Source organism: Coturnix japonica, chromosome 4 (genome assembly GCF_054131305.1).
Source record: "Coturnix japonica strain WE chromosome 4, WE-NBRP24, whole genome shotgun sequence".
Taxonomy (NCBI): domain Eukaryota; kingdom Metazoa; phylum Chordata; class Aves; order Galliformes; family Phasianidae; genus Coturnix; species Coturnix japonica.
Genome location: NC_140666.1, coordinates 20,070,529 through 20,097,075, shown reverse-complemented (window position 1 = coordinate 20,097,075; position 26,547 = coordinate 20,070,529). Strand labels below are relative to the sequence as shown.

At 41.1% G+C, this 26,547-nt stretch overlaps 1 protein-coding gene across 25 annotated transcripts; it reads right to left on the bottom strand.

Moving 5' to 3' along the window:
* Positions 1–1,337: 1,337 nt before the first annotated feature.
* Positions 1,338–25,911, bottom strand: LOC107312855 (ubiquitin carboxyl-terminal hydrolase 12-like). Of its 25 annotated transcripts, none has more exons than XM_085544745.1 (11): positions 25,789–25,911; positions 21,625–21,830; positions 18,494–18,574; positions 13,771–13,984; positions 12,606–12,832; positions 12,426–12,516; positions 11,513–11,589; positions 10,577–10,660; positions 9,748–9,945; positions 8,226–8,304; positions 1,338–3,692 (listed from the first exon to the last, which is right to left on the bottom strand). In XM_085544745.1, the coding sequence occupies exons 5-11, from the start codon at positions 12,632–12,634 to the stop codon at positions 3,591–3,593; spliced, it is 660 nt and encodes a 219-aa protein (XP_085400871.1). In that variant the 5' UTR covers positions 12,635–12,832; positions 13,771–13,984; positions 18,494–18,574; positions 21,625–21,830; positions 25,789–25,911; the 3' UTR covers positions 1,338–3,590. The 25 variants fall into 25 exon arrangements, 20 of the variants coding, with proteins under 20 accessions (XP_085400871.1, XP_085400877.1, XP_085400872.1 ...); XM_085544751.1 differs by having other exon boundaries at positions 11,513–11,584; positions 13,771–13,844; XR_001554659.3 differs by lacking the exons at positions 12,426–12,516; positions 21,625–21,830 and adding an exon at positions 5,385–5,942.
* Positions 25,912–26,547: the final 636 nt, after the last annotated feature.

Here is a 26,547-nt window from a genome sequence, read left to right as displayed (position 1 = left end):
TTAAAGGTCCCTTTCAACCTGAACAATTCTATGATTCCATTGCTGCTTTCAGGACAGGCAATGCAAGCTGGCTGCAGCCTGATGGCACCAGGGGGAGGGATGCAGGAAGGTTAATGAGTGCAACAACGGCAAACGCTAGCAGGACTTTACGTATTGCAAATTAATTATGTTTCGGGGGATTGTTTCCTTTTGATGAATGCTGAGGACTACAATGGGAAGGTTTCATTTGTCTCGGGGCCTTTGTTAGTCTATTTTCTTTCTTGTACCAATCAGATATGATTTGTTTTAAACGTATCCTAAACAGAACTGGCATGGTGACTTTAAAAGCTCCTGCTGGTAACTAGAACATGCCAAGCACAAGCACCAATGCAAAAACAGTCTCTGCTTCTGAAGTCTGTAGGGCAGAACCTCTCTCCAAGCTCACAGCTGGATATGCTGACCTGGAAGCAGAACAGCAACACCAGTCACATTTTGCTCTGCTGCTGCTTATCAATGGTGGGCAACAGGCTTGGGTTGGTTCTACCTGCACTCCAAGGCAATGTTCTGGAGAACACCTGCAGCAACAAGACAAACCCAACTATTCATCAGTGATGGGCAAGAACCAGCCCTCCAATACCAATCGTGCCTTTGCTACTCAGAGCTAAACTCACATTGCTCTCAGGTTCTGGCTGGCTACCCTCAAATAAAACTCTCTCTGGGTAAAGCCCTTACTCAAGTCACTGGAAGTCAAGCTCCTGTCAAGCTTTAGCTGAGCAGCTGTCACTGTCAGATCTTACCTGCACCTGCTGAACTCTCAGCCCCACAAATTCCTACTCAAAGGAGCAAATTTTAATCAAGCTTTCCCCACGTAGAAGTGAATGACACAGAAGGACCTGTCCTGCGATGAACCTGAGCAGCTCTGAGCACACGGTACTATTTTTTGCTTTGAAAACGTCTCTGCTGCAAATACTATCTGACTGATCTGGAACAAAGTCTTACGGAGTCCAATAGCAAAGCATGGAGGAGGGAGAAGGAAAAGGGAATCCACAGGGAAAGGCAACGGCAGAGCTATTACAGGTGATGAAAAACACAGTAGGAAATAGCAGCGGGATGGCTGCTGGGAGGAGGCTCTGAGTAACCTCTCTTTGGCTTACCAGCGCATCAGCTGTAATCTACGATGCTGAATTATTCCTTTCTCTTACTTTAAACTGCTTCCACACAGGTTTCATGCATGAAAACACAGCGGCTGGGATCAGCCAGCCTGCCTGCAGAGAGAGAGAAGCTGAGGAGAGAGTGACTAAGCAATTACTTTTGTTTCTGCCTTGGGTTGCAAGTCAAGGAAAAGCATTTGTGTTGTATGCGTTTGATCATACATGACCTTTATTGGAGACAGGTGGGGTCATTTATTATACAGAAAGTAACATCACACCATTCATTCTCTTCCAATTTAATTCCTTTTAGTTTCCTTATAAATCTGTAGCAAAAGTGCACTTTTATCAGCTTTTAATCTATAGTATATATCTTTCAATATTATCTCTTGATCAGGTATTTGTAAAAATGTACCACCAGATATACAAAATACACGTCTAGTGTACTACACTGATTCTTCTATTCACTGCTTAAATTCCTTTAAACTCAGTGCTGTTTGGTTTTGTTTCGTACTATTTTTTGCTGATGAGAGGCTTCTGGTAGTGCCACCAGGAGAGGGCTCACAGCTCGTGTCAAAAGAAGAGGAGAAGACTCTTAGCCAGGAACAATTACCACACAACAGGACAAGATGACAAGTAGGATCACTGTTACTGAATACGTACTCCATAGAGGAAAAAAATCATTTAAAAGATGTCCACACTTATCCTCTGAAGGAGGAGAGGCACCATGAGAATGGAACCTGTGCTCGGTTGGAATATAATGGTTATGAGTAATTTGCGTTTGGAAGGGACATTAACATTTAACGTAATGTTTCTGGTGATGGTAAGGGAAACAAACGCATGCGGCCGACACAAGGGGTGTTTGTGAGATGCTGTTATCCCAAGGACAAGATTTTGGTAAATGTCTTAGATTCTGTACAAGCCTCACAATTGCATAAGTTACACGTCCCCGGGAACAACAGCGGAACATACGATGAGCAGCGGTGCTGGGAACAGACACACAGAGGACAGCTCCTGTGTTATCAAACAAGATGGAAAGCCATTCATTTCCACTGGCAGCTCAAAGCCAGCTGCAACAAGCTTTGGCACAGTAACAGGACTTGCGAAAAATAAAATCACTTTTCATTTTTAGATATTCCTTACAAACTCCCCTAAGTCTTTCCTTTCTTGTTATCCTTGAGATTATAATACATATACACACACATAACGGATAATTACTTAATTTCAGTCTTCAGAAGACTAACAATTTCCCCTGTTAAGCGAGGCCTACAGAGGTAAGACAATCAGAAGCTTTTTTTGGGGGGGGTGTGAGGGAGGATGGGTGGGTTATGGTTCCCAGCTTGGTACAAACCTTACCAACAGATGATGTGGAGCACTTAGCAAGGTAATGTCAGGGTTGGTCGGTTTGTTCTCCTTACACGTTCATTGTCTTGAAGACTAAGAACAATTGGATTAGCTTAGTAAGTAACGCTTCTCTTGGTTAACCCTTCCCAATTAGCACTGTTTCAGTGTATTAGCATAGATTCAAAATGCTACTTGCATCCGTTTACAACATATTGAATGAAATGTTGAACAGATCCCTGTTTCAAAAAGAGGGCACTTTTGGTTTATGCAATAATTCCAAGAAATGCTTTAACTCCAAACTTCCTACAGCAACCGGTTGCTGGACATTCTTCAAAACGAAACTGATTCGCTGCTCCCTTAAATCTGCAGCAACGCGGATCTGAGTCAAAACCTCTGCTTAGAAACAAAAAGAAACGTTGGGCTGAATGTGGATAACGTCCCATACCTTCCAAAAGGAGAAACTGACCAGGAAATATAAACATTAAAAAAAAAGAAAAAGCATTGCTGTTAGTGTTACCTAAACCCAAGATAAGGCATAATGGGCAATTGACACTTCTGCAGTCAGTTTGTCTGTTTGCTTTTTTTTCCTCTTTTTCTTTTTTTTTAAACTACAGACTTGACATTTCCAATATGTCTTAGCTTTGTTCTGCTTCTCAAGTCTGAGTCACCAAAAATATCCAGCAACCAGCTGCTGTGCATATCCTAAAATATGCCTTCAGCTGACACTGAATATTGAAATCATTCTGCTAAAATACAGAAAAATGACGATGATAGAAACCAAGGTATAGCCTCGGGCCAACGTTAAATGGTAAAAATCCTACAGTGCTACTCTTAAAACTCTTCTTCAGTCCACGAATAAGCAGCCAGGTTTCAAGTAGAGGTAACGCAGATTTTGGAAGATAGCACATAAAAAAAAAAGCCCAGAAAGAAAACTGGAGCGAAAGCTCTTGTTATGGCAGTCAGCGCTAATCCTCCAAGAAACAGCAGAGAGAAACCTCTGTTCGCCCTGCTGGATCTGTCCTGGTCCTACAGCATCAATGAGGAACTGCTTCTGCTGTCACAATTGTGTTCCATTTTGACATATCTTGATCCCTTTTATTTGTACACGCATCTTTTGACTTAGTCTCTTGACTGGTAGAAGAGGATATATCCAGATTCGGAGTTTTTGGAAATGTCTGATGTTAGCCCATAGAACTCTTCAATGGCCTGAGCATCGATTTTCTGAAAATTAATGAGAGGTCAAGTTAGTCTCAGTCAAAACAGCACGTGAAGTAGCCCTTTCACAAAGCATTACTTTCCTGCTCTTTGGGGTGATGCTGGGAAGTCATAATATATTGATACAATGATATTTCAGTATCACTGAGAACAACAAATTCAATACAACACAGCTTTTTCTCAGCTTATTAAATTATCAATGGCTGAAAATAAGGAAATCAACACAAGATGAGAAACCCCTGTGAAGTGGCACACTCTTAAGTTGGACTATAAAAAAAAAGGGAATAACAAAACCATATTCTTAAAGGTTACACAACACTTTTATCTGCCTTTTCATTTAGGCTGGAGATACCCTTCCTCACCATAGGTTTGTAATGTAAATGAAAAAATGAATTCACTGATAGCAAAGAAGTCGTTGTGCAGCTGGGAGTACATAAGGCCCTTCTTGAACAGACTTAACACTCTGCTAAAGCAATTGCAGATGTTAAAGTTATTGTGACTCTCTCACAAGCAGAAGTCCTGCAAGTGCTGCTGGGTGACTATAGCACCATGAGAGCTTTCCTTCCTTAGGGTTTGCTGCTACAAGTCCTGCTGCAATGTTATGGCAAGACTTGTGCTTTAGGAGAAATAACCGATTTGCCATGTTCACAGAATTCAGTGGCCTGCTTTTATTTAAAGTTGTGAAATACTTTAAAGGCCTGAGGGGTTTCAAGGGCTTTCAAGGATGCAATTTCTACTGTCTTGAATCAGCTTCTGAGAACGACTGGCTTCATATTACCAAACTTCTGGTTCAGTCAGTGGAGAACAAGTGCACAGACTGAACCACTGAAATAAAACGCTCCCAACAATATGAGTTGCTCAGCACTCCACTGTGTTTCAGTGCTTTAGGACTTCATATTCAAAGACGAGAGGCTGCAATAGCCTGAACATGCAGAAGGCAAGGTGAGAACAGTCTAAATATTGAAACAAACAAATCAAAAGAAAACCAACCAACAAACAAGGCAACTGACTTTATTCCTTGAGGACTAGAACTGAGGAAGCTGAGAAGCATACAGAACACAGTAGTGTCTCTGGGTTGAACATGTCTGCTTTGATCACAAAAGGGAGCTGCAAACCAACCTGCACTTACTTCACTTAAGAGAAAAGGGCCACGTCATGATTGCATCAAGGAGCCTCCTCAGCTCCACAATCCATTTGGAGGCACGCTACAACGCTGCTCACTGAACAGATTTTGCATCACCAGCAAACACAAAAGCACTGTTTTCTTTACACAGCAGTGCCAAAAACCCACAAACTTAAGCTAAAAGATGTTTAACTCCCTCTATTTGAGGACTTCAGAGAAGCTGAAATCCAGCACAGGACTTTTGTGTTCTCACACAGTTTATTAGCATAACACCCACTGCAAACTGCTAGATACATTTTAATTATTAAAAAAATAAATGAAAGCAGAAGAACATTTTTTCAGTCCTTGTGATATATTTAGCTGACAACTTAAACATGCTTTATTTTAAGTCCCAACTAGCTTGTCGTGCAATCAAATCTATTTCTACTACTACTCCTTCTGAATGCAACTCCCAGCAATTTACACAGACTAATTCATCCCACAGGTATTTTTAGTCTTTTCATGACAAAATCTAATTCTTTTTATAATTCCACTATTCACAGAAAGCAGTGGAAATTAAAGAGGATTATACAGACCTTATTCTTCCCATTCTTAGTTGGACACATGCGTTGGCGACTGCGAGGTTTTACCCTGTTGGAGTTTTACAGCAACAACTGGCCGATGGTTTCACAACTACTTTTAGGGCTCTGTAGCCTCACCTGGCTTTAAGACATCATTTTCCCCGCTGACTGAACTTAAATAGCCTTTGCACATTTCCAGACACTTATTTCAGTTCCTCAGACCAAATCCTTCTTGCGTATAATTCACAGCATTCAACTGAATTATGCAAGTCTCCGAACAAATATTTAGGAGAAGATGTACAATCATTCTTGCCCTTTTCTGATTTTGGAGATCTCATGAATGGACGTTTCTCCCTCTGTTTCAAATAAGTATCATCACTGTGATGTATCACTTAGTTGATCAAATGGCAGCGTACCAAACTAGTCAGAGATCGTTTACTCAGGCTCCTCAGTTCATTTTGCTTGGAGCAGAATTTCATTTGAGCTGACTTGCCTCCTGGATTTTACGCTGTTCCTTCCACATATGCTGTAGTATCTGTGATTCTCATCTGTCTCCAATTGAATTGAATTGGCCTTCCAACCAAACCCAAACAGATAAATAAATGTGACTTCAACGCTTATGACATTTGGTGAGTAATAAGAATAAACTACTTCCAACTGATACTTCAGAGCTATTAATTCCTATCACTTATCAGAAATGCAACAAATCATCTAAATCAGATTAAAGGGGAAAAGCTCTCTCTTGCCTTCTCTTTCAGTTGCCATATTTGAACACAGGTATGAAGAACCTTGGCTTCATTTTCTGGCGCCTGCTGACTAATACCCGTCTTGTTACGTAGCCAGTTCTCACTAAAAATGTTAAGTCTCCAAAGCTTAAAAAAAAATCTGCTTTCATGTTTCGAGAGTCTCTGAAGAGTAGGAGGCTCCCATGGTGAGCTCTGAAAGCAGAAACCCCTCCAGAATTCATGTTTTAGGGATTGGAGCGGTAGGGGCATTTTGCCACTCCATTTCTGAAGACAATCTCTGTAATGTCATACAGCGTAATGTATTTCTATGGTGCCACAAGCAGCTTGAAAACAGCACTTGGTCAAGCTTGGAGCACATATTTAAATCTCTTTAGGCAGCAGATGGAACTGACAAAAGTAGTTCCAGCTTTACTTTGCTTTTTCAGTGAATAGCCTACAGCCCTAGTAAGGAACTAACTCGCAAGAGCTGATGACTAATTGGGGAGAGCAAGAACAGATGAGCTAAACTGCAGCTATTTCTCCCAGAAGCCTGTAGCATCAGTCTGCACCACCTCATTCTTCTTGGCTGCTAAATCTCCAGAAATTTAGGTGTCGTCTATAGAAAGCTTCTATAAAAAGAAAAAGGTGGTGCTTTGTACACACAGGGAGCTGAAAGGTAAGATTCACCTTTACTGCACTTTTGGAAGGCAGGAGCAGCCATGATGGATAGTGGAGGGAGACAAACCCAGTAGGAATGCCTGTGCTACATACACTCTTCAAAGCAGGTCAAGGAGCAGCACTGCTCAACAGAAAGCTTCAATGACCTCCAACAGCTTGCACGTAAAACTCACAGGCAGTTTTTCATGCCCTCCATGGGAACAAAAAGCAAATGCTCGACATCACAGAAAACAAGCAGAACCCACAAACTGCAGCCAGGGACAACCTTCCAGCAGGAACAGGAATCAAACTCCCAGCTCTGCAGCCGGGACACATGAAGGGCTACAGGGTAACGTTCCTAATCCTAATCAGGATTATGAAAAATCATCCATGAAAAACACACAAAAAACATCCATCCAGGAGATAGAACTATCTTCTAGTTTCTGACAGCTCCTCAAGCTTATTATCTGGTAACAGACAGCATACACTTAGAAGCTCTGTTGGGCACATCTGTGAAGTGCCAATGATGTCTGTGGATAACAGAAATTCTGATCTGACCTAGTAGCTAAAATACAACATGGAAGTGACTAACAGAAAACAAATGTAAAATAACTAGGTAGGTATCCTACATTGCTTATAAATGTCAGGCTTATCTCCTGGATGAAAAAGACAGTGAATATTTGCATTTAAAAATAATAAAGTAAACAAGCTGACAGTTACGTACTTCTGCCACAACAGAATAAAGTGACCCACAGAATATACTAATATGAGAAAGACAATTATTCATAGTCATAAAAGCTTTACAAATCACCAGGAAGTAAGTCATCCCTGATGCTCAAAGCTACCTAAAGAAAAAAGTGCAAGTGGGGAATTCACTGCATCACCAACATCACTTCAACACAGACAAGGATCTTGCTGTACCTGTTCAAAGACTTAACAACGTCACACTTCAACCCTGAGCATGAGGATCTTAGAAGCAAACAATACACCTCTGTCTTTACACAAAGCACTTCTATGGCGGTACCTCTACTACTCAGTATTTCATTAATATTAGGTGAAACATATGGATATGTGAATATTTAACAGGCTCGATCAGACTTTAAACATCACCAGTAGTACAAACACCTCAGGCCTTACTTCAGCCTCCCCAGAATTATTATATATGTATTTTTCTTACACTTTCTACACTTACGTTTGTTGGGAGAAAACATCTACAGTAAAGAAAGATGACAGTAAGTAATTAAATGCAGCTATCAGAAAACAAGTGAGCAATGAATAAGAACCCAAATATAAGCACTTAAGGTCAAGACCACTGAAGTTTACTTCTGAGGTGTTCTAAATTACTCTGTTTTCTGGTTTTGCAGAAATAATTTCACAGGTGCGAAAGGAAACCCCAGACATAAAAACAGGCCCTTCACAAAGCTGAAGGATGATGCTGTCTACACTTGTTTTCAGTATGTAAAATCATACCTACCTCTACAATGTCATCATCAAACAGCAACCAAAAGCCATGGCTCTTCACAATGGTGATATAATGGCCACGATTTGGACCACTGACAGAAAAGAAAAGAGAAGGATCAAACACTTATCACCCTGCCCATGAAGGCAGGACCCTAGTTAATACTGGCAGAGTTGGATTTCCCATCTTTTAGCACTGTCTAATGCTGCCTATAACATTAATTCCATGATCTTGCCAAGTTGCTCGACTCAGAATTTCCATCTTTGCCACCTGTCAAATAAGGTTTATTTGAAATACATAGTTCTGTAAATATTTCAGATAGCCATTGATATGTTTAAAGAAAAAAACAAAAGGCAGTTATTTTGATCACTGTTTTGTCACATTCACCACCACTGGATATTCTGACCACTCAACAAATATTTATAAGCCTTTGCCTGAAATGCTTAATTTACACAGATGTTTTTGGCTTTTTACTGTAGCTTAGTAGCTGGCTCATTGCAGACTGGCTTCCTGCAACTGCTATTCAGAGCTTTCCGGGGCAACTTTCCACCCAGTCCAATTCTATTTCCTACATCCTGAGTGCTTGCCTTGAAGGGATGGGACAACAAAATGACCTAAATCAAAGGGAGAAGCAGGTACAGAGAAAAAGCACTGTCTTAAATGGATGAAGTGAATTTGCTTTTATTCAAACCTGTTTTCTTACGTTGGCCTTTTAAGGTTTTCCATAACTCTTGGAGTTTTAATTCTCACTCGGAATTACTGAAGGCTTAGGATAGAATATATTTTTGAAATATTGGAGTTTTCACTACTTGTTTTAAATATTTGGCCTTTGTGATTTGATTTGCATTGAATCACTCTAAACAAAGGTATATTTCTGTGACAGGTATTGCCTCTGAAGGTAAGTAGCAACTTATTACTTCAGAACTCACACTTTCAGGAGGTAATCATTTATTTATTCAATTCTATGTCTGTGTTTTTTTCTAAAAGTGATTGCTTTTTTAAAGTGTTTCTAAAAGGAGGAAAACACTACACTAAAAATTCAATGGAGTAAATTAGGAAGTAAAAACAAATAAATGAATCAGCAGTACGCTGTTGATTCCACATGGTGGCGCCAGCTTCTAAAAAACACAAACCTTCCAGCCCTGCAAACAGCAACATTGGACCTGTAAATTATTGCTTCATGAATAAGTGTTCTCCTGTATTTATTTCACCTTAGCTTCCCTGGAAAGCTAGTGGGTTCTTCTTGTTGCTCTAACTTTGCTAAAGCTCATGGAAATGGTTTGTATGAATTGCCAGCATATCTGAGAGCTGATAAATAAGCAAGGTTTAGAGTGCATGTTCTGAAAGCAAAATTTAAAACAGTAAAAAAAAGATATAAAACAAAAGACCTACAAATTATCCTTAGTAAATAAATACATGCTTTCAGCCAACTAGCTTCACATGCTTCATTACCATTTAAAACGGTGTATAGATGACAGGCTCATTTTAAATATCAAGACAATACACTTGAGGTTCAGAAGGCACAAAGATGACATACCTGCCACAGTGAACAACTACAGCCACAAGGTCGTACATTCTGTCAGGATTTGTAGCATCTCCTGACGTGTTAAAAAGCCGGAGCTCCAAGGGAAAGACAACACGGTAGGAGAGTTTGGTGTATCGATGCAGCTGGTCCATGTATTTGAACCTTTTTAAGTGCAGAGCTAGAATCATGGGCAACTTTTTCACTCTCATTCTGAACCACAGAAATAAGTTAAACAAAGAGCAAGTTATTAGCAGATCATCTAAAACAAGTTTCAGTAACAAAAGGTCTCTTAAAATACATCTAAAAGGTTGATGGAGATTTTAAAAGCGCTCCTTTTTTCATATATATTCTGGTAGGCAACATTTCCTCCAGAAGATTAACTACTCAACTGACATCTGAATGCAGGACAACTGTCAGTGCTGAAAATATCATTTTTTCAGCATATCAGTGAGAAGAAATGGATGGAATAAATCCATCTGGGTGCTCTGGCTGCTACCAAGCATGAAGTGCGAAAAGATTTTTGCACACAGTATTCATAGTGGAGGCAGACTGGATAGCTTTCAGTGGCTTTGAGCTGATTAATGCTAACTGGGGAAAACCCAAATGTCTGGAAACACCAGATATAAGCTCTTCTGGGAGGAACACAGAATTAATCTCTTCATTTCTCTCTGATAACGTTGCCACAAAGTTACCAGATCTCTCCACTTTTCCTTTTCCCTTTCCCCACCAAACACAGTTAAACAGCCTTACAATTTCTTTTTATCAATTTCACAGTGCGTATTTTCTTACAGTTGCCCATTTTAAAAGAACATTTACATGTGCCTGAATATTTTAACATTACCTCTTCTGTGCTTCTTGTTTACTGCGGCACTGCTCACAATAGTACTTATATTCACTGCACAGAGTTTCAGTATTACTAAACCCTCTGAAAATAAAAGTGAAAGAAAAATCAGATATTCAGCCAGAGCAACCAGCTAAAAGTTACTATTAATAATATGGAAAAACAAAGCGCAAATCAAAGGACAAAATTCTTTTTCACATCAGTCACATCTCCCAAACACAGTTTAGGTATATTTGTCCCAGAGTTTGGTTGTAGTACCAATACTCAGCTGGCAAGATCCGGAAAGGACGCTCCCAGGTATTAACATTTTGGGCAGGACTCAAACAAGGCAGGTTAAAAACAGCAATAAGACGATGGCATTCTGATTCCAGAAACAGAGACTCCAGGTTATATTTGGTGGTAGACATCAAATGTCCAAGACTATGGCCATTAGCCACTGACCAGCAAAAGTGGGTTATCTTTCAGATCCTAGTAAATATACACCCCTTATTGGCTATTAAAAGGCCAGCTGCTATATACAACTTGCTGTATCCTAGCGGCTGATAAGCCATGGATTTGGCAGTCAACTACATGGAGGAAATCTCCATCAGCAAAAAGTACACCTGACCACAAACAATAGGACCAGGGAACTAAAATACATTAAAAATATTAAATGAAAACACTCTGTGAATCCAAACAGACCGTGTTTAGTTTTGTAAAATCTGACTATGTAACGTAACAAATTAAAATCCTTGTAAAAGAAAGTGAAACCCAACCTTACACACCACTGAGACATCAGTATATTCCTTTACTACCAATAGCCACTAAGAAACCAGCAACTTCAACAATGAAGATGCAATACTGTAACCCGAAAGTCTGGAGCTGTTGCACATCAGAACAACTGTGCGACATTTTTCCCTCCGACCAAAAGCTGGTTACTTTTTTTCATTCATTTACCTCAGACAGTGCGTAATTGATGTATTTTGTTCCACATCAACCGATAGATCCAGAAAGTCCTCATCTTTGCTACTAACCTTGAAAAAAAGAGAAACATTTAATAACAGTTCAGGATCATGCAGACTTCTTTCAACCATTTCTGGAACAATGCTGTATCCTTAATGCAAACAGACTAATGATTTGAGAAAATATATGCATACACACATACTCAGGCTCTTTCTTGAAGTAAATTAAAACTGAAGAGCTGGGGAAGCTTTAACCGTATACTCTACTCTTTGTACTGAGATAAAGCTTTCTTCAGCATTTCAGAGTATAACAGTAAGTACTTATAGGTAATGCAGAAACCATCAGCTAGATTTTCAATTAAATCCCAAGAAGGGTTAGTGGTTAGGAAAACCACCCTTCCCAACTGTGGCACAGGCACATTTCACTTCAAATTTGAGAAAATCATATTTATGCCACTTAGAGCTTTTATTACTGGCTAGGCATAATTTTAGATTTAAAATGCCAAGAAAAACCATTTCAGATTTAATTGCTTCTCTTCTTTTCTCTCCACATTTGAGTTTTCGTTGTTTTGAAATATTAAATTAGATACAGCACATTGTTAAGCACAAACTCCTACTCCAAAAGTGGTGAGGTTCTTCTAATTCTAGACTTCCTGGCACTTCTTTTACTCTCAAATAGAATGTCTATGGACCAGCACCATGAAGCATAACCATTACACTCAGTTAATCCCAGAGTTAAATGAATAGTGTGCAATTCTCATGTAAAAACACAACATAAACCATCAATCACTGACACAAGAAATAACATGAAGACAAAAAAGCAGCTCATATCAGCCAGGTACAGACTGCCTTGATGGAAACAGGGAGGAAGAATAGAAAAAACACTATGCTTTTTCTGAGAAACATACCTTAACGAGTATTGGTTTGAACATAGAGGTGATACAGCATAAAATAGGGTATGTTCCATATTTTAATAGAGAGAGTGCAATTTCATCTATCCTAATAAATGAAAAAGCGTGCTTAGTATTAGGGAAAATGATCCAGAACTTGTGAACAATGTAAGAGATTTGGTTTTGTTTTAAACGTACAGCCTCACAGTTAAGACATCTGGTTTCATTGGTTAGTGTTCCTTGGAAGATTTCATGGACCCACGTCAGATCAGTCTTGTCTCCTTCCTCACTTTCAATGCTGCCATTCTGGAGTTTGCCATTCTGCTTCTCCTGCTTTTTCTCTTCTTGAAGCAAGTCAGCAATAGTGTTAAGTAGGTAGTTTAGGAATTCATGTGCATCCTGCTGCATGTAATTATCAAACAACTCTGAAAAGGAAGAGAACATGGGGAATGAAAAACAATACAGATACTTCATAAAATCAGACTCCTAAGCTTTTAGAAATCAGTGCGTACCCTCTACCATTCTCTACCTCACTGTATGATCCCTCTAATTATTCTACACTACACTTCTAGAAGTTTTTAAGGAACTTCAAAGATCTTTGTTGTGCTAGCAGTTACTCCCACCTATTCCTCAGGTTGGAAGAAACTGATAGGAAGCTGAAAAATAACATGAAAGAAACTCAGTTTGGGTGTTTCTTAGAACAGATCAAAGCCAAGTTTGTTTGTTTTGTTGTTGTTTTGCTTTCATATGGGGAAGAAAATTAAGAAATACCAATGGGCTGCCTTGGGCCATTAGTTCATTAAGTCCAGCATTTAAAGACCTTTATGACTTTATCTTTTCAAGCTCAAGCAAAGATGATAAATCAACATACAGAACTTTCCCTCACAAACTGGAACTGGGAAATAATCCGTAGTTCTCCTTCTAACAATATTATCCCACCACAAATGTAAGAAAGCAGGCTGAGAGCTCCTACAGACTGACTGACTAACCTGTGAGGTGCATTTAGCCGTGACAAATTCTAGCAAACACTAACTTTTGGCAGGCTTCTACAGACCATGACACCATCAGGTACACAACTGGAGCACTGAGACTAGTATACGCCCTCTGTACTTGGTCTAAGCAAGTACAGAAACAAAGATATGTAGGTTAATCCTTTTATGACAGAGCTAATTCTGATATAATCTCTCTTCCTGTGTTACAGAGGTGGTGAAATTCAAACCGCAAACTGGAGTTCAAGAGCATTCCAGAAATCTGCTAAGATCTGACAGTTTGGACTCACTTTAAAAAGAAACCGTGTTTACATTTTTATACACTTAGCTATTCAATGCTTCAATCTACAGAAAGGCTTCATGTATTCATTTACCATTTTCTTTCCTCAATCGGGAAATAAATTTCTTGGGTGGGATGACTCCCACCTTCTTCTTTTGGGTAGCAATACTGTTGAAGAGATCAGAGAGGCATGTCAGGAGGCTTTCCTTCTTTCGAGGCTGCACTTTGTATGCCAGAACTTTTTCCCGAAATGGACGACAAAAATAAAGTGCCTGCAAGACTGAGTTGCAGTAGCAGGTATTGCCGAACTGGTTAAAACAGAACAAAAGGAAAACAAACATTTTCATATTAGGTCTGTTAAAAGGTAGTAAAAGAAAACGGTTGCTCAACAGGAATGTCACGTACTGAAAATGGGAAAGTCATCTGTCAGAGGGGAAATGCTAATAGACACCATCTGAAAGACCCATCCTTTTATTACAACTGGAAGTTGCAATAAAATGAAGAAGAAAACAGTCACAGCGATATTAGGCACAAAATATATTAACGCAAGGAAGGCACTGAAAAAAAAAGCCAAATGTGGGCTCGTTACAAAATTAACACTTGCAGAGACAACATGCTGTAATGCTTCCTCGGATAGAGGAGATTCCTGCGTCACTGATGTGAAGAGGTACCAATGATACAGTAGAACAGCGGGACAAAGCAAATGGAGAAAGGATGAGACAGCATTGCTGTGGCTGAACTGCATGACAGTAACTAGAGCTCAATGCATTCCTATTTTCAATTTGCCTGTGTCACATACACAGATCACTGCTGAGAGGTAGTTAGCAAGGTATATGCTAAGTATTTCCTGTTTACAATAAACTATTACAAGTGGTACACAATGTAGGCAGATCCAAAGAGCAGCTGGTTTACATCTGCCATATCTGAAGGCTGTAAAGCTGTGTCACTTCAGTGAAAGGAGGACAGCGATAACGACTTCCAGAGGCAGTGTTCCACATTGCTTAACAAGGAGAAATGCTCCAAACACTGAGACAGAAGCATATAATCTAGAAGAGATACAGCATTTTTTGAGTTATTGCTTTGCAATTTATTGTGCAACTATATTTTACAATGCTGTCTCTTCATAAAAGTGAAGCAAATATTTTATGTTTGCCAGTCTCCAGATATTCTGGCAGGGAGATTCTGCAGCTCAAGAGGAAAGTATTTGGATAAATAAAATGAGCAAACAAAGTGGAATATGGAACAAATACAACCACTACTATTCACCAGAATTTGGTGTAATTAATGTACCAGAATGATCACGAGTTTGCTAAGCGAAACAGAAAATTAACAGCTTTGATTCATTCTGCTTACAAGGTTCCATCATTATACATACATTAGCATTAATTTATAACATATGCAAACAACACAGAACAGTAGTTAAAACTCTCACTGACACAAGGAAAACGAATATACAATCTGAACAAACAAGAATTAGGACTGACCCTAAAACTCAGTATCTCCTTTCAGTATCTAAAGGGGAGCTACAGGAAAGAAGGGGACAGACTCTTTAGCAGGGTCTGTTGTGATAGGACAAGAAGAAATGGTTTCAAACTAAAAGAGAGGAGATTTAGACTGGACATAAGGAAAAAGTTGTTCAAACAGTGATGATGGTGAGGCACTGGTACAGGTTGCCCAGAGAGGTGGTGGAGCCCAAGGTTCAGGCTGCACTGGGATCTCAGCACCGGATGGAGCTGCAGGCATCCCTGCTCACTACAGGGGAGTTGGACTGATGGCCTTTAAAGCTCCCTTTAAACTCTAAGCATTCTATGTTTCTAATTCTTGTTAATGAGTGACCTAAAAGAACCAAACAGAAACAAAATTAAATCTGTATACAATACACAACAGGCATGAGAGCTACCAAAAGCCTTATTAAATACTTCACCTGGAAATAATAAATTGGCCTACAGTAATCCCAGAAAATAAAGAGACAGAAGAAACTAGAAATTATCTATCTTAAAAAACTGGGAGGTCACGATGCACCTTAAGTCAGGAAGTTCATAAAGCACATAGCTGGTGAAACTTCAGGACTGCCAAAGTGCACGAAGTTAAGTTGTCATACATATTGCTTTGATGCTGCCCTTATAGAGAAGAACTATTAAACCGCATGGAAGAGTACAGAGATAAAATTATATCTGAGCAACTTTGAAAATTCCTGACAGTAAGGTGCTGATGCTTTGCAGCAGACAAACCTATGTGGCGAAAAACTCACAGAATGGTATGCTTTAAGTTTTAAAAACCTCCTTGCAAATTTAGCCTGCTTTGATTACCACAACTTTTACGTAACAACCCAGTGTGGAAGCACTTTTCTTCCTTCGCAGAATCATTACGGTTGGAAAAGACGGCTCAGATGACCAAGTCCAACCAACAGCCCATCCCCATACACCCACTAACCACATCCTTCAGTGCCACTTGGACCCTTTTCTTGATCACCTCCAGCGACAGTGACACCCCCCACCTCCCTAGGCAGCCCAAGTCAGTGCAGTACCACGTCCCAAGAAGAAATTCTTCCTATTAGCCAATCTGAATATCCAATGATTTTGTGTGTTTGTGTTTTACGTGTTTCGCTGAAGCCAAGTACTACATAAAAAGACCATGTGATGCCATTTTACTTCAGAAATCCTGAGTTCTGAAGTGTCAGAACAAAATTCTTCTACCTTTGAGCCATTTAGAGTGTTGGAAAACTTCTGAACAACACAATTATTGATCTGTCCTTCTCTATATTGGATACAGCTTTCCAAAAATAAACAGAATTATGCAGCAGTGTTATAATTTTAACTTAAATAGGTCTGTGTTCAGAATGATGTAGTTGTATCTTTCCAATCTTGCCCGTGATTTTGCTTTAAAAACAAAGAAAAAAGGGCTGTAACCATTTGTCTTCCACAGAAGGTCACAAACCAAGTTGTTGTGGCAGCTCTCAATGGGCTACTGAACATTTCCACTCCTGGAGTCAGTTATATGCACAGATCAAACACAGTTTGTACAAAAAAAAGTCTAACATGACCTAAAATACAAAGGAAAAACAGGCACAAAAGCAGTTTGTAATTCTTTATGTCATACTTAAACTATTTCGTTTCTTAAAATTGACTGTATTTCGAGTCTACGTTACCTAACATTATATGAACGTACATCATTTCACATCTTCAATGTAAAAAGAAAAACACTGAAGGCTCATTTTAAGACGGAGATCGTTCCACCTCTCTTGCACTCCAGCTCACCACTACACAGAATGCATTTCAGTGGGCTGTCAGTGTCAGAAGCAGCAGTCAGACCTTTCCTCATACACACTGCAGTGGTGGTAGCATCTGCCTGACCGCAGGCAAGCTGGATCTGTTCACTGATCCAAAGAGAAACCTATTTAAGTCTTTTTATTTAAGCCTTCATTGTCTATCAATTCAACATCTGACTCTATTTGCAATGCAAGTACATATTTACTAGTACTGATGTTGATGTTATGAAATGGCATTCGTTAAAGTGCTGCATTTAATTTCGAGCCATAAAAGATCTATAAATAGCTTAGGAAAAAGCTCTCCAGAACAACAGCATGAAAACGATGATCCCCAAGAAACTGGCTGCAAGAAATAAAGCACAACAGCATTAGTCATATTTTTTTGTCCTTGTGAACAGGGAATGAATGTGGGTATAATAACCGGTTATTTTTAGAATGCTGTTTTCCCTCCTCGCACTATTCATCACTCTGCTATTTATGTTACAATTGGAGATGCCTTCCATTTTTCTCATTATGGTGCAAACCTCAGAAGCTTTGGAATGGCCATTAACACCATACTTAAGGAGTATAACTCAATGTGCTTAGATGGCTTGTTGTCTGAGAACAAACTGCTAGAGGCCCACACAGAAGTCAATTAAATAAGTTTCTGATGAGCTGCTACAAATTATACTTTATAACCTTACTTGGTGTGTCTGAAGACTGATCACCTCTCAGCTTTCAATGAGACATACCCATATGAGCAGTAAACACAAGCCTATTTGTGTTTGTAGTGAGAATTGCCAGCACCATATTTTCACATCAGAAGCATGATGCCACAGAACTGTCTCCAGTGAACTTCCTACATGTAGGCACAACAGCTGCCTTTCTCCTCTGGAAGTACCAGGAAGACCAACACTAATCATCTCCACAATTAATTTAGGTAGACAGTCCTTACTGTCTGAAGTATCCTAACCTAGTCAGATGTATGCCAGCTGACAGATACAAAACCAAGACTTTGTAGAAGGACTCATTACACAAGGCTGACAAGTAAAAGAGAAAGAAAAAAGAGCATTTGTACACTTACTAAAATTATTGGCCAGGTTATTATCATTCATCTTCTGACTGCTTCCTTAGAAGACCTGCCCTGAACACCATACCAGTACTATGTTTTTAGGAAAGTAACATTTTGATTTAAAAAGCTCAATGATCCCATATGGAGCCACTGTGTGTATCATTGTAATACCATAGCCCTTCTCTACGTGAAGAGAATATAAACAGCATGCAGACTTTACTATTCAATGTCCTTTCCAGCTAAACACTGAAGTCTTGTAGTTAGAAATATAGTCAAGTAGGAAGAATTCTCTCACTAATCAATATTTATAAGCACAGAAAAACAAATACGTTTATTAAGGCAAAACATATAACTTAGTAAACAACACTGCACACATCGCTCTGCAAGATGTGGCATCTGTGCAGTCCCCCCCTTACGTCTAACAGAGAATCCTTTTAAATTCAATATTACAATATGAATTAAAAAACAATGCATTTAAAGCATAGAAGGTGCACTTACATTGACCAAGCCAAAGTAATGCTCATTCACAGGGAACTGTTCAGGACCAATCTCTTTCTCCAAAGCTGAGGCATTGGCGCCCTGCAAAGAAACAATATGTTAAAGGAGGGAAAAAATCCCACCAAATCCAACAGAATTCATTACTGCCACCACAAGAGCAATGAAGCCAGGAAAACGAGCTTGTTCCGTCAAGAAATAACATCTCGTCTTTCCATGTTCTTGAAAATGAAATCAATGTGATGTCTTTTATTATAAACAAAAGGCTCCACACATCCACTTTGAAACTGTGCTCTGCTGCAGTCCTGCCTGATGAAGCACTATCTCAACTAACAGAAGGGATTCTTGCACTTGATTCTAATTGAAAATGAACAGCAGAAAAATTGTTCTCATTTAAGATTCCAGATCATTCACGGTGACCTAGAAATACAATTTACATTTAGTCAAGTATATACACAGTTAGAAATAAAGAATCTTGTAACACACAAATAGAACCCTAAACCTAGAGGAGAGGAAACATGCAGGCTGCAAATTCCACTCAAAAACCCATCTCTTCTGGTGGTGTGGACTTCACCTTCATGACAAAACAAACAGAATTCCCTTCTTGAACCTACGGGGGGAAAAAACGTGTGTAAAACTCAATTAAGCAAGCTGGTGCTTATAGGGCATTTCCAGATATATCCTTGAGTCTCCATCAATACATCGAGGACAGAACATATTACTTTACATAGGACCAAAAAGCACCATGACATACCCATGTAGGGTCTTAGTTTCTGAACAGGAACTAAAGCATGCCAACATTCTGGTTTCAATTCTAAGCCTTCCATTTCAAATTCAAAGCAGTTAATGGATCTCATCCCGTTTCCCCATGTTTTAGTCCACCACTACTGTACAGCTGAGCTTCCACTTGGGACATGGTGCCTTCTCCTCATACCACCCTGTGCTGTCCGCTAACGTTTCTTAAGCATCTTCCAAAAGTCCTCCACTGCTTTGTGTTGCACTGTGCAGCTCTCTAAGGAGTTACCATCATTCAGTGGAGAAATGGAAGCACATTGGATTCTTGACTTCTGCTTTGAATACGACCCATAACTTTCCGCAACCGGTAACAGAGATTCTATTGCACATGCATCTTGTCCTACAGCTTAAAGACAAGTCCCTGAAGCTATAACATTTTCAAAATGGTATTTCAATCAATTCAACTGATATTCTGCTATTAGTACAAGCATCAGGCAAACAGAGTCTGTAGAGATCATTAAAGACAGCACAGACAGAACTAAGAAGTTAAAATCTAAGAAACTAAGAAGCAATAAAGTTTAAGAGCAGGAATGGAAACTCTGTAGTCAGATCTCTTGCATCAGAATACAGGGAATTGTGTGTGTGTGTGTGTGTGTGAAGAACAAGAAAGACTCAAATCCAAGTACCATAAAAACACACATAAAGACAGGTGCTGATAGATTTACAGGTGAGGCTCTTGGCAAGCAGCAATTACACCGAAACATTTTGAGACATCAATGCCAGATCAAGCAGCTCCTCTCATTTGTTTCTCTCCTTCCACTCCCTGCTCCCACCTACCCCCTCCTCCCTCCACTGTGTCCCCCTCCAAAGAACAAAATACTTGTAAAACAAAACCTAAGACTTGCTATCTAATGTTAACAGTTAAATATCTCAGTGTGTGGGGAATCAAAATTATGAAGCAGTCACGAAGAACTCTGAAGAATTCACAACGTAAATGATCAGAAGCGTACATGTCTATCATATCATGATTAAATTACTACAGTGCAAGCAGTCTAGCTATTAGAGTGATGTCGAATGGGAGTGAACTCCCAGGAGAACTGAGCTCAACTAGGCAACAAACATAAAGAAAAAAGCACTTTAGAGTGGCAAGGCCAATGGGCTTGGTCATGGTTCAGGACAGAGCCACATGGCACAGCTGTGAGTAAGGCAGCAGAAGTGCTGTCAAAGTTCAGTTGCCCACAACCTGTAATCTCTGCAATTGTATTTCCACATAGCAAGGGAACCAGCTGGTGACTTGATGAGCCGTGCCCTGCTGTAAGGAAGTCAGATAAGCAGCTTTGTGTTCAGACTGAAAGGTGTTATACACATTTTCCCACCCATGCTAAAATATTTTTCCATCCGGATAATACTTCAGCTACAGATGACACAAATACCTGCTCATAAGAAACAATACACGCTCCATTATTTTGGAAATAAAGAAGGCCCATTTCTCATCTAGAAATGGAATCTAACCTAAGGGGTAAGTATCCGAAGCGTGAGACTTCATATTTGGTTATTTGAAGAATCAAGAGAAATGCAATTCATCTGGCAGCTACAGAGAAACTGTTCTGCATCTTAAAGCCTTTAAAGCGTTTAAACCATAGAAGAAATCAATACTGCTTTGCCAAGCTATGACAGACATTGTGGGAGCAATAAAAATGTCAAGAAAGAGATCGCTAACAGATAACAATCAAATTTCCTTGGTGTATAAAAGCTAAGCAAATAATGCACAGCTGAATACAGCTAAATGTAAAGTTTAGTGTATGAGATTAGAATTGACTTCTCATTGCTAACATAAGGCAAAGAACTGCATCCTATAAAACCCCCTGATTTCCATCCCCAGCCATGCAGGAGGCCATCAAAATGCTCTCTGGAGGAAGGAACTGCTCTGCTGGTCCAGCTCAGGAAGGGATGATAAAGCTATAGGTACACACTAGTTCTGTAAGCAGGAAAACACAAATTTAGACAGCAGATCACTATCTGACAGGAAGAACATCCCCCAGGTGGCAATACTGTTTTACTGAAGTCCATAGACTCTCAGAGACATGGGAATTTAACACTTCCATATTGGTAGCGGAAGCGACAACTGAACTTTTGGCACCGTGTAATCTAGATTTGTAGTTTTCTAGAAATTACTATTTCTTAAAATGATGTTTCAAAGGTCAGCCGCACTTCTCCAAGTGTCTCCTATTCTGTTTGCATCACCACCAGCAGAACCGATTCTGAACCCAGAGCAGGCTGAGCCCAGTGGGTCTGCATGGTTCTGGCACTATCTGTCAAACAGCAGAAGGGAAAGATGCTGTTACAGGTCAAATTGCAGATTCTGAACTAACAAGGTTGGTGGCTCCAGCTTTAAGTACCTGCTTCCTGCAGCTCACAAAGCAGTGCTGTGCTATCCTGACAGGCATCCAGCACATCTCCTGAGCACAAAGCAGCCGCTGCCACAGCTTTGGTGAAGAAAAGCATCAAAATTAGCACAGCGCTGGGCCAATGTCCTTGCTGTTATTCAGAGCTCTTGTCAAAAATAATCAGGTCAGCGCTGTACCGGCTGCTTGGGCAAACAGAGCTATAAAACAAGGAGAGAAAACCCATAAAGTGGATAGGCACAAGAGATTCACAAGATTAAACACTTTCAACGAGCCAGAGAAAATCAGCTGATTTAAAACACTCTCCATACACAGCTCCACGTGATCTACAGCAGATACAGCCTTTCTTCTAAGCCAAATTTCTTACTGCTTTTTTCAGCTCAGTAGAAAATACTAATTCCAACACTGCATGCTTTTTATACAAACCTTTCATCCTTTTCCCGCTGCAATTAGTATCATTTGGCTCAGATGAAGTAATTAAGGTACTGCCTCATAGGTTACATGTCTGAACTCTCATAGGTACGTGGACCTGCTATGATGGGGCTGGCACCAGGCTAACTCAGTCTTTGCACTGGAACCCACTGGTTCCCACCCAGCATACAGCACACACCTGCCTGCAAAAGGCATTTCTCTTCAACAAAGGCAAAAAAGGAAAAGGGGAGATTTCAGCACCCTGAATCACACTACAGTACACAAGTCCTACTGAGGTCCCTAATATGTGGCAAAGCAAACTGTTGATCTCGAAAGGAGCAGGTGTAAGCATCACTTCCCCAAACTCCACTTTGAAAGTCTACAGAGTGTTCTCAGTCTGCACACAGTGCTTACAGCAAAGGCTCTGGAGGGGGCAGGAAGGGGGCAAAGCTTACCCAGCATGCTGGCTACAGCCAGGGCTGTGGAGAACACTACAGCATTACAAAATGCTATGGTTCAAAACAGACTTGCTGTTCCAAACCTTGTGCCCAGTTTTAATTAAAGCATCTTTAAATAAATTAGAGTGCTCTGTGAATTGTTTTACATACATGTTTATTCAATCAGGAGCTGGTCTTACAAGGTCCACGGGATCTGTGCTTCAATTCCTAAGGTGCAGCAAGTCACACACTTATGAAATTCTGTCATTTCATGCTCATTACATTTAAACAGCTGAAGTAGGCACCAGCTAAAGGAGCATAAGGAAAGAATGCTGGACTGAGGGTAGGAAGCACAGAAGCTAGAGCTTAGAACCTTGACCTTTGTAATTGCATTGCAAGCAATCTATTTCCCCCTTCTTAGCCACTGTGTCCAAGCTCACCTCAGTGCTCACAGCCACACACCTGCCAGCAAAGAGCTCCAAGAAACTCCTCTCAGGTGACTCAGTGAGATATGTAAGAGCTGACCACAAAAAGTGAGGTCGTAAGCGCTGACAGGAGGCTGTACAGCTTAAAAAGGCTGGCACCTGAAAGAGCAAACCCTGAAAACCATATACTTTTTAACAGGAAGGGATGAGTAAGATATTAACTGGTGTAAACATAAACACAGATATAGCCCATGTCTTAAAAGCATTCATTCCAAATTCTGGTTAAAGAACAAAACTAGTAAGATTCTATAGAGAGCTTTTTCATCTACTGACATTCTGCTATTTTAGCACCTTTTCCAGGGTAGTCACACCTCATTTTTCAAGTTGTAACAGCTCTTGCAGTACACGTCCTCTACTATAATAACTAGCTTCAAGGAACTATACTCTGCCCATAGTTTCCTCAATACTCAGTGATGCAAGAGTTTTATTCTCGCATTTTCCCAAGGACAGTGAAGGCACAATATCTTTAAATTTATAAACAATCCAAGATGAAAACAGGCATCCAGACTTCAGAAAAACTCATCTACGTGGTAGCTCAGGATTGCTGCACAACCCCCTAGAAGTCTCCAAAGGAAACCAGCACATGACCCACACGTGCTGTTAGACACAACACACCTGGCACAGCCCTACACCCACATGCTGCTGCAAGTCCAGGATCCAGAGACCACATCCCTGACTTCCCACTGTACACAGCATTAAACTAGAGCACCGGCAGGAAAACCTTGTGTGAAGTGACCTACTAACTGCTCTGCAAAAGGTTACACATCTTTCTTTCTCTCCTAAAATAAAGCAGGTCATTCTCAAGCTGAGCGCTAAGGGCAAATATGAGCATTTGTTTAACAAGTCAATAAAGAAGCACTGCTGGAATCACAAGCCTACTTCGCTAGCTCTGCTTTTATCCTCCCTTCTTTCCACTTCCCCAGTGATACCTTCCCAGCTGTGAATGCATTTTCTCTGATAAAGCTAAAACAGACTTCTAAAAATATGAGTGAAACTGCAGTAAGCGTGTGTTATACAGCAGCGAGAAGAAAGCTCTGCTTGGCCTGAATAATATGCTATCCAGGAGGCAAATGGAAATGCATAACTTAAAGTGATTCAGACGTCTCTTCTCTAACACTTAAGTTAATAATCATATCCACGCCATCCTGATTCAGAGAAGCAGAATAGGAGTACCACCAGTTTGTAAACAGGGTTCGAGCTCCTCATCAGGCATGTCTTGCAGATTCAGCAAACAATTAGATGTGAATTGAGGGGAAGCATCCCTAATTAACTTACCAGGAAACACCAATGCTTTTGGTAACAGTTTAATTTTGTGAAAAGCCTGAGGTAAGGAGGAACAGATCAGATCCGTGCCTCATGCTTTGCTTCATGCTAGTGTTCTGGCTCACTTAACTAGTCAAATACATACATAGTTATATATATAGGTTTTGTCAATACAACAAAACAACCTGACCCCTGACTCAAAAGCCCAGCACTGTGTGCTGACTGTCACAGCCCCTGGGGCACAACAACATATCCCAGATCAGGTGATACAGTCAGACCATGGGAAGTCTGCCCTCCTTCCTCTCTTACTCAGGAGAGGATTTGCATCTGCCCATGACTGCGCATATGCCACAAGGCTACATATACACCAGTTTAAATATACCTCTGAAATAAGAGAGTCTCTAAAAACAAACCACAAATTCTGGAATGATTATATCCAGGTCCAGCTCTGCACTCATAGGAAACGCACTGCTTTATGTTCATCATCTTAACCTAAGGCTCACTCAGCTGATCCCAGGAACACATCCCAAATACTGCATGGGACTGAGTCAACGCCTGCCTCTGGGGGACAGAGTTGCACGTGAAGCCTCGATCCAGCCAGCCACCTCACTTGCCCTTAATTTCACCTGTGTGATGTATTACTGTGGCTCCCTTAACACTGGGCTTTACACAGCACCACTGTGGTCAGTTCATTTCATCCTCAAGTTAATCAAAGTCGTGGGACAGCATCACCATCCCTGGAGATGCTCAGGAACCATGGAGATGTGGCACAGAAGGACACGATCAGTGGGTATGTGGGGATCTTGAACTGGACTTAGTGATCTTAGTGGACTTTTCCAACCTATGATTCTAAAGAGAGAGGCCTTGTGGCCTTTACACAGCTCTGAGGTCACCCTTTGCAAACTGCTGCACCAGAGCCTTTCTGACGCTGCAGCTCAGGACCTACTTCACTGCTGTTATCACATGAGATATCAAACACAAGCCTGACCGCCTGCAGTAACAAAGACATGGGACTGTAAAACCCAAAGATCCTACAGCTGTGTGCCCTCAGCCCGGTCCTGTGCTGAATTCACCCCTACTCACAGCGATTAACCTCCCCACACTGAGCAATACGTTTAGGCAGTGTATCACCAACCAGAGGTGGTTCCGTGCTATCACTCAGCCCTGCCTGCTGCCAGATGAACCCCTCTCCGGCCTCTGCTTATGCAGCAATGAAATCTCATTACAAATTCTGCATAACCATGCGATTACGAGCCTCCCTCTCGCTGCGTTCCCATCAGCAGCACGGATGATCCCCTGCAAAGTGCATTCCAGCAAAATAAGGCTCTCGCATTAAGCAGCACGATAACTTTAAATTGAGATAATTGAGACACTTACACTGCGAACACAGCTGGAAGGAGCTCACCCCCACTCCCCTCAGAGCCGCCCACTCCCCAACACCAGGCCGCGATCCGGGCCTCCTTCACCCCGCACAGCGCCCGGCCTCAGGCCCCTTCCCCGCCGCAACCTCAGCCAGGACGGGCTCCCACAGCCCCTTCAGGCCGCCGTCCGGCCCCGCTCACCATGGTACAGATGGAGGCGAGTCTCCGGACCGTCATCAGTACGTCCATCCGCCCGCCTCAGCCACACGCCCCGCTGCCGGCCCCGGCGCCGCCGCCGCCATGTTGGGACGCAGCCGCACGACTGACAGCGCCAGCCGGGCCGGGGTGGAGCAGCAGCCAAATGGGGCCGGGCTGCGCCGAGCACTGCGGGTCCTTTCGTTCCTGCGAACCACTGTGCCTGGAAGATGTGTAGTAGGGATGTGGTTAGTGGGCACTATCAGTGGTACAACCGAACTGGATGATCTTGGAGGTCTTTCCCACCCTTGATATTCACAGTGTGGTTTTACAGAGCTGCCCGGTGTGATGAAGGAGCCAGGCGTTGTTTCTGCAGCAAACAATGGTTCTCTGCTCTCACCACGTGTCCTCCTCACAGCACAGACACAGAAAGGAGCCTTTCAGAGCACAGCACTGTGCTAACAGCATCTATTGTACACCCAGAAAGGAGTGAAGAACGCTGCCCAGCTGCCATGTAATGCTTCACACATTGTACGAAAAGTAAACATATATCAGACAAAAAACACCCCACAGATGGGTGGAGGTGCTTGTTGTCCCAATGACGTACAGAATTCTGTGTTGAACCTCATAGGAACCTGGCTAAAATGTTGGGTTCCCTATAAATGAAGTGCTGCTGAACAGTGATGGTGGTGGGCACCCCATGAGCAGGACTGTTTCCACACGCTGCCCCTCATTTCAGCCCTGGCCTTGTGGGAAGCTCTTTGT